Raw genomic sequence first — 8,803 nt, 5'->3', positions numbered from 1 at the left:
ATGGGATTTAAAAGTTCTTATGATAAATATGACACATTTAAGTTTGACTAATTTATATGGTATTTTTTTTTTATTTTTAGGTCTTTTTATGGTATTTGATATGCCATATATATGTATTTAAGTTTTCAAATCCCATATTTAATGTTTTTATTTGTTTAGGAAGTTTTATTTGTCATTGATGCCAGAAAAGTCACCGGAGTTTGCTGCCGGTGTTGGAAAAGTCACTGGGGTAGCGGTCGGTGCCAGAAAAGTCGACGGAGTTGCTGTCAGCGCCAGAAAATTCGTCGGAATTGGCATTGTCGCTAGAAAAATCACTGAAAAAATCACCAGGAAACCGGTTTCTTGATGAAGATACCACTTTCTTGGTGATTTTTCCGTTGACAATGCCAATTCTGACGACTTTTCTGACGCTAACAGCTACTCCGGCGATTTTTCTAGCACCGACAACAAACTTCAAAAAAGTCATCAGAATTGGCATATTCTAACAATAACAATTTTGTTAAATGAAAATATTCATATTAATTTTCTTAGTAAACAAAATAATATGATTCTAGTTTTAAATTTAGCAAACAACATAATAAAATATTATTTTTGATTATTTTATATTTTAAACTGATTCCTAGTTTAACAAATGCACGCGCTGTAATCATCAAACTCCCCAACCAAAAAATTGTTCATCAAACCCACTTGACCAGAAAGAAAATTGTTCTCAAATCAAGTGGTGAGCTTTTGTTATGGAGATGTACTGATCTTGCTTTCTGGGTGGATCATTACTAATTAATTCATATGCATGATAAATGGCAATATGAGAGAAAATTGGATAGTTTTAACTTTTATTGGTTAGTTTGGTATGCTATATTAAGTCGTATTGTCTTGTATTAAATTGAATTAGATTATATATAATACTTTATATAGGGTAAATTGCAGCATACATACTTAATGTTTCAGATTTTATATATTTAAATACTTTATCTTTATTTTTAGAGGCAAAAATACCCAATGTTACAATTCTATTACACTGATACTACCACTTCCGTTAACTTATAAATATAAACACGTGGAAGGTTCAGATGCATTACATTTTTTTTTATTTTAACTTAATATTCTTAATATCAGAAACTAAATGCTACTTGTTTTTTTTTTTAAAAAAACTAGTTCTCATAACAATTTTCACATAATATTGACACTTCAATTCGATAATCATGTTCCAATACTGCACTGGTACTCAGCTATGGTATTGCATCTCTCTTATTTTTTTTTTTGAAACAAGTAGCATTTAATTTGTTTTTTATATTAAGAATATTAAATTTTAAAATAATATAAATAAATATAATGCATCTGGGCCTTCCACATGTTCATATTTATGAGTTAACGAAAGTAATAGTTAAAGATATTGGGTATTTTTGTCTCTAAAAATAAAAATAAAGTATTTAAGTGTATAAAATTTAAAATATTAGGCATTTATGCCACAATTTACCCTTTTATATAATATTATATTAAACTTTAATTTATACTAAAATATTATATATTTAGGTTTCCATAAAAGTCAACACCTATATAGTTTTACATAAAAATATTCCATGAAATACAATTCAATATAATACTATACAATACAATAAGGTGTAATACCTCGTACCAAACGAACCTATATCTTTTAGAACTTAAAGGTTAGCTACTCTTTTCCTTTTAAAAATGAAATAATTTTTTTTAGCTTTTGCTTATTTAAAGTTGTTTTCCCAGCAAAATTTAATGTGGGTTTGGTTTTTGTAATTGTTGCCGAATAGAGACGGAGAAGGAAAGGAAGAGCCAAAAAGGTTCATCGGCGGATGGTTACGTCGATGATGGCGGAGACTAATAGATAAAGGGGTTTCGATGTGTTGAAGGTGAAGAAAGTCCAAAGTTTGAAAGCCTAAATCACCTTCAGCTTGTCTGAATAAATTAAAATTAGTTATCTCTTGCTTGCTTTCATGTTCTGTTTCGTTTTTTTTTTCTTTTTTTTTTTGAAAATAAGCGTGTTCGTACCATTAATTAAATAAGCTAGACCTCTCGGTCATTACATAAAAGGTCCACCGGAACCGAAGCAACCGGAATAGTACTATACAACTTGTGAATAAAAGCCCAATTAGCCACATTATGGGCATCAAAATTACAAGTTCTACTAGCATACACAAAATTACAACAAATAAAAGATGGAGAAGACTTAGAACAAAAAGAGACATTGAACTCAATTGCCCAATGAGATTCCGTCCCATTGAGAGCATTGATAACTATTCTCGAGTCACTCTCCACCAAAACAAACTTGAAACCTTGCTCAAGCACCAACGGAACAGCTGATCAACAAGTCGCTGCTTCTCCACATAATACATCCGCAAAGTCTAACCGAGCCGTTTGAATCCGAACCACATTTCCCAGATGGTTTCTAGCTACCACCGCTATGCACATGCTTTCTAAGCCCACCCTGACATCACAGTTTAATTTATCCAATTCTGAGGAGGAGGCCTCCAGGTCCCTCCCAAAGATGGGGTAGGGCAAGGCAAGAAAACATCATGAAGATCTGCATAAGAATTACAAATCATGTCAATACATTTCGTGTCACTACAAGAAATGTCACTTTTACCAGCACATTTTTGTGCTGGCAAAAGTTAGAATTACGCTGGTAAAATAGAATTTACTTGTCCTGCGTTGGAAAAAAGGGGTTGGAAAATCAGTGTTGGTATTAGAACTTTTGCCAGCATAAAATGAAAAGCGCTGGCAAAGATGACTTTTCCCAGCACGTAAATGTGCTGGTAAAAGTTAGATTTTAGCCACTTCAAATGTATGCTGGTAAAACTTTGACCTCTTTGCCAGCTCAGTTTGCGAAATGCGCTGGTAAAAGTTACTTTTACCAACACAGTAGCGAATTATGCTGGTAAAAGTGACATTTTTTGTAGTGTGTTCTGTTTCTTTTATTAAACCAATAAATGTCATTGGTCCAAACTAATAAAGTCTGAATTTTTGAACTTATTCTCAACTTTTTTTCAATGAATTATCAACTCAGAATAATCTTTTTGAGAAACCTTTTCTAGTTCTTGGATGGACTTTATTGATAAATTAGCCACTGAGAGTTGAGCTTTCATGTAATATTTAGAAGATATAGGTCTTCAAAATTTATGCCAAGACTTTAGGGACCACAAAGCAAAAAGATTGGAATTACTACCACCTCACGTGGGGGTGGGACTGGCATTGATAGAACTAAAAACACAACTACTTGCTCTTAAGATAAGTGTAGACCACGACTCAATCCAAACAAGGTGTCAAGTGGAACTACAAGTATCTATAACACAAAACTTTTCAAGGTGAGCTACACGCTCTGTAGAAACACGTGTAGAGAGAGATATTCTTGGGATTTAGTCCATTTTCTAGAGACATTTAACTTTGGTGTGTTTGAGAGTCTTCTTGATTCTCCTCTCCTCTGCAACCGATCAAATTTTTGGCTCTCAAATTCTTGGTTTCTTGTTGCAAATGGAGAAAATTAAGGGAAGCCCATCGGAGATCGACAGGTTTAGATTTCTGGGTCTCAATGCTTTTTTCTTATTTATTTGCTAACCTTTATGCTTAGTTAGTTATTATAGGTTTGTTCTTTGTTCTTGTACTCATAGTATGTAAACGGATTGGGTCGTTTTAATGAAAAAGGTTATTACTAAAATTGTTGTTTTTTTGGTATTAAATGTACGTACAATGTCGAGTGGTGCAGATCCCGCGCTTTAAGATAATTATCATTGTTGACACTAAAGAATATTATGGACTATCTTGTGTGCTTTGATTTTTTTTTTGATGATTTCTTGTGTGCTTTGGTTTGAGCTCTAAAGAATTTTTTCACTTATGAAGGAAGTGAAGTATTACACATGTTTGTAAAAATGTTCTTTTCAGCTATGCTGTGTTCATTTTGTGTAATGTTCTTATAAATTTTCATATGTTTCTTATTTCTTTCATTTTGGGCTCTTTTTTTTTTTTTGTTCACATGATATTTTAACAAATTTGTATTGAATTTTCTATTGAAGCATCCGTGTCATTAGTGCTCTAAACACTCTCAAGAAGAGAAAATTGCACGCAGAGCAATTAGGCTTGCCTACATCAAAGCATAAATGTTGGGATCGAGAGGTTGCTTCTGATGGACAGCTCTCCATATTCTTAGCCAAGGAAAAGGCAAAGAAACTAGGCATGGATGATGATAAGTCCTCTGAACCTCCCGAATCGGTGAAAGACAGCAATAGTTTCGGTGAAGATTATGACTGTGCAACATCAGCATACAATGGAGTTAATAAAATGGAAGCAGCAGAATATGAAAAGGCATCTGATATGCCTTCATCTTCTTCTGTAAGTCATGGCACTGATCATATGTTGGAAAACAACAAGTCTCTTTGGAACAGTTTAAAGGCAGCGAAAGGCGTCACTTGGGAAGAAGAGAAACTCGTATTCGGGCATTATTCTTCCGAACACAAAGAGAGAATGCAAGCATGTCTTAATCTTGAAGAGCAGCTCTTAGAATATGGAGATGAAAGCTTTGAGCAATGTACTGATAAGGAACTTGAAGATATTCTCTCTGCTGAAGGATTAAACCCCAATGTGTATGTGCTTTCATCTGGGAGATGGACTGTAAATCAAGGTAAGTAAAAAGATCTATAGGGACCCCAACAGATCTTAGAACACTGCTGATTGAGAAATGGTTATTGTAATTTTGGATTCAATTTGTTTATGTTTGTTATTGTTTTGAATGCAGAGACTGAACAAGCGAGTAGGAAACCAACAATTGACCAAGAATTTGAGGAGTATTTTTCAACGCTTATGTTGTAAGTAAAGGCGAATTGAATCTAAATTTGAATTGTACATATGAAAACTTAAATAAATTAGAACGAATTTCTGAATGAAGTTTCTGGCTGAATCGCGGATTATGTCGCTTTCTTTAAGATTTCTCGGAGCCCTTCCCTAAGTGTGTACGACAGTCTATTGATCACGACGTCCTCAGGATAAAACAAGCATCGTATACGAATTGCTCTTGCAATGAACAATAGTGCTCTATTACACTCTAAAAATTGCAAAAAAATGTGATCGAGAAAGACGTTGGTTCATGGCAAAAAAATGTGAATCATTGATTGATCGCTTTTACTTTTTTCTTAAATTAAACCTTTATAAAATTAATTGAATAATAAAAAAATATTTATCTTATTAAATAATTTTTCGATTAAAGTAAAGTGAGACCACAAAAACATGCTCGCCAGCTTAGCTTGGTCGGCTGGACGATGACGAGCTTGTGTGGTGGTTTGGTGTGTGAGTCCTCACCCATGCATACAAAACTCGACATTCCTTGGGGCCCCAACTCAAGTGCCAAAATTGCACCTTAAAAAACGTTTAACTCGCACAATGATTTTGTTGGTTTGGTTGGGTTAACCCGTCCAAACTGATTATTATTTTTTATTTTTATTATTATTATTAGTTTTTTGTGTTCAAATAATTGATTTGAAAAAATAAATGCATATATATTATCCTAATTTTTACTCGCATGACGTGCATGTCCACGTAGGCAGAATTGATGCCGTGTGGGTACAACATGTCAATAGATAAGCAGAATCACAGTGCACAACTTATCAATAAGGGACCAAATGCTAGAACAGGACAAAGTTACAATGAAATGGCTAACCAGGAGGGTCTGGGACCACCCCTGGTCGGCCAATGGATGGCATGTGTTGGCCAACCCTAAGACAAAGGGTAGGCTTATAACAACTGTTAGAAAGAAGCCTGTTCGATTGGTGTTTCTGCAGCTTTCACCTTGGACAAACCACAACTTGTTTTCAGCTACGAAGCCACTTCATCAACCCACGACCAACTTTAAGCTTTAACTCTCTTGGAAGCAGATATTCACAAGTTTCAAGCAGCTGCAGTGAAGAACATACATGGTCAGTAGACCCAGAATCAACAATCCAAATGGATTTGTCGTTCTCTAAAACACATGATTCAAAGACAAAAGCATTACCTTCGTTTGAATTGTTTAGAAGCCGGGGACATCGTTCTTCTTGATGTCCCTTTTCATTACAATTCGAACATAGAAGATTATGTCTGATAATTGTACTTGAAGAAGCAGCTTTGCTAGAGCCTTCATGCTTAATCCTTTTCCTCTGATTATGAATTGCAAACCCAGGGGGACCCATTGCAATCAGATTCCGTTCATGGGCTCGTAATTCTGCTTCGAGCTTGTCCATGTCGGAGGAGTTAGAATTGTTGATCATGTAAGAGATAACAAATTTATTATACTCCGGAGGAAGACTATTAAGGATGAGTTGGACCCATTGTTCTCTTGATAAATCAATTCCTAGTAGATTTGCCTTTTGGAACTTCAGATTCATCATCAATAGGTGCAAATTTATGCAACTACCAGGATGCATTTTCACACTATAGAGTTCTTTTGCTAAGATATTAACTAGGAGAGGATCGGGGTGAGGGTTATTCATAATGACACTACAACACATCAATAAAACAGAAGTAAGGTTTTGGTTCATAAATTCATACACAAGTTCAGAAAATAACAAATAATCACATATGTTATAGAAATACTAAATCTAACATAGTTTATTTTCCAAGGTCTTTCAACAAACTGATACAGTGTCCCGTTTAGGCGAGAGTCAAAGCATCATCCATTGAATAGAGTTGTCAGCTCATCTAAAATGATAACCATTCTAGCAACCTTTTATTCGATCAAGATTGGAATTCAGCGTTGTCCCGTTTAGGTGAGAGTCAAGGCAATTCTATCTTATGAGCTTCCACTATTATTTCATAATTTGCAAGTCAAGTATGGTCGCCACCATTAGGGTGATCTATACCATACAAAACACTTACAAACTACTTATCTTTCGAGATTAAACGGTGCGAAATTGCTAATGAACGTTCCTCCATTAGGGAGGATTACTCACTAAAACAAACGCGATGTAAAACCAACAATGGAGATCGAATGTCTCTTGATTAAAAGCTCATTATTTAAAAATAATATATGTATTTTGTATAATCATTTTATTCGATATTATAATAATGAAAAATTACAAACTAAAGTTGGTTTAAATAAAAAATCAACTTCAATTAATTTTCAATTATTATTTAATTCGAAAAATAAATTCGAATAAATATCAAACAAGTTCCATAATATAATAATGAAAAATTACAAATCAAAGTTGGTTTAAATAAAAAATCAACTTTAATTAAAATTCAATTATTATTTAAATTCGAAAAATAAATTCGAATTAAATATGGAACAAATTTGAAAATATCTTGTTTAAGTTGTTTTAGAATAATCTAAAAAATCAACTTATATATCTTTCAAATCAGATTTAATTAAATTAAAATTAAGTTGTAATCACATAATTTGAAGATATTCCATTTTAAGTTAATATTCGAAAATATATTAACTCAAAAAATATCTAAAATATTCCATTTTAAGTTAATATTCGAAAAGATATTAACTTAAAAAATATCTAAAGAATCTTAATAACCAATGCCTAAAATTCCACAACTTAATTTTGAAATTTTAAATCCAAAAGATATTTAGATTTAAGTTGGTTAGTTGTAGATAACTAAATATCAACTTAAATAGGAATATTTAATGAAAAATTTAAATTAAGCTTCAGAAAGAATCTAGATGGTTATAATTCTATATTTAATTAAATACAAGAAAATACATATAGTTTAGCTTAGAATATAAAATTCTTTAAACTATGGTTTTCTTAAATTAATTTCAAAATAAATGAAATTAATTATGTTGCTAATCAATTTTATTAGGTTAAACTAGTATAATTAACCTAGTACAGTTATTCAAATCAGGCAAATGGGCCTTCACAATTGGGGTGGTTCATGTGAGGGGGTGCTGGGTTCAGTATGTCGTGCCCACTACTATGGCTCCCAACTCTCACACAAGGCCTAAAAGAGAGAAATTTAACCTTAAAATGAATAACTGTTATTAATTGAATAAGCCCAAAAACTAAATGGGCCTAAATAAAATCTATCAAGAACTATGATATTTTATTTAGCAACAGCAACCTATATGCATCTATAATGAAATTAAACACATAGGCTCACACATGCACACTTTGGATGGGTCCTATCATGTTGCTAGGTCATACACAGATGAAAGAAGATTGTAAATATACCTGTTACAAATTATTAACTTGACCAAGGGAGCCATGAGTTAAAATCAGATCATTGGATCTGTCAACAAGTTAACCATGGCTATTTGCAATCAAGCAATAATAGGTTTTAAAAACTTACACACAAGCTAAAACACATACTACTGCAACAAGGTTAGTTGGATAGTTGGATGTAGGATTTATTTAATTTTAAATTAAATAATTTTGAAATAATTAATTAAATAAATAAAATATTTATTTTCGAAAATTTAAATAAAATAAAAGAAATTTCGAATTTTTTTTTTAAAAAAATTTAAATTTAAAATTAAACCTACAATTTTGAAAAATTAGGTTTCAACCAACCTAAATATCATTTCAAAATTTGCTAACTACTTTTAAAATTTAAATGTTATTTTATAAATAAAAATTAAAAAAGATAAATGAATATCTTTTTCAGATTTTAAATGTAATTTAAATAAATAAAATAACAAAATTTAAAAGTTAGCAAAATATCTTACATCTATTTAAAATTACATGATTATAGTTATCTTATTTTAAATTTAAATAAGGTCAATTTTTTTTAAAAAAAAATTAAATTAAAATTTTAAAATCTGACCTTAAATTTAAAAATAAGATAAGATATAATCAAATTTAAA

At 31.8% G+C, this 8,803-nt stretch overlaps 1 protein-coding gene across 1 annotated transcript; it reads left to right on the top strand.

The window, feature by feature from the left end:
• Nucleotides 1-3,261: 3,261 nt before the first annotated feature.
• LOC115694780 (protein FAR-RED-ELONGATED HYPOCOTYL 1-LIKE) lies at nucleotides 3,262-4,931 on the top strand. The gene is made up of 3 exons (XM_030621872.2): nucleotides 3,262-3,539; nucleotides 4,041-4,645; nucleotides 4,760-4,931. Exons 1-3 carry the CDS (start codon nucleotides 3,502-3,504, stop codon nucleotides 4,831-4,833), a joined length of 717 nt encoding a protein of 238 aa, XP_030477732.1. The 5' UTR covers nucleotides 3,262-3,501; the 3' UTR covers nucleotides 4,834-4,931.
• The last annotated feature ends 3,872 nt before the right edge of the window (nucleotides 4,932-8,803 follow it).

Source organism: Cannabis sativa, chromosome 7, assembly GCF_029168945.1.
Source record: "Cannabis sativa cultivar Pink pepper isolate KNU-18-1 chromosome 7, ASM2916894v1, whole genome shotgun sequence".
Taxonomy (NCBI): domain Eukaryota; kingdom Viridiplantae; phylum Streptophyta; class Magnoliopsida; order Rosales; family Cannabaceae; genus Cannabis; species Cannabis sativa.
This window is presented reverse-complemented; position numbering and strand designations above follow the sequence as displayed.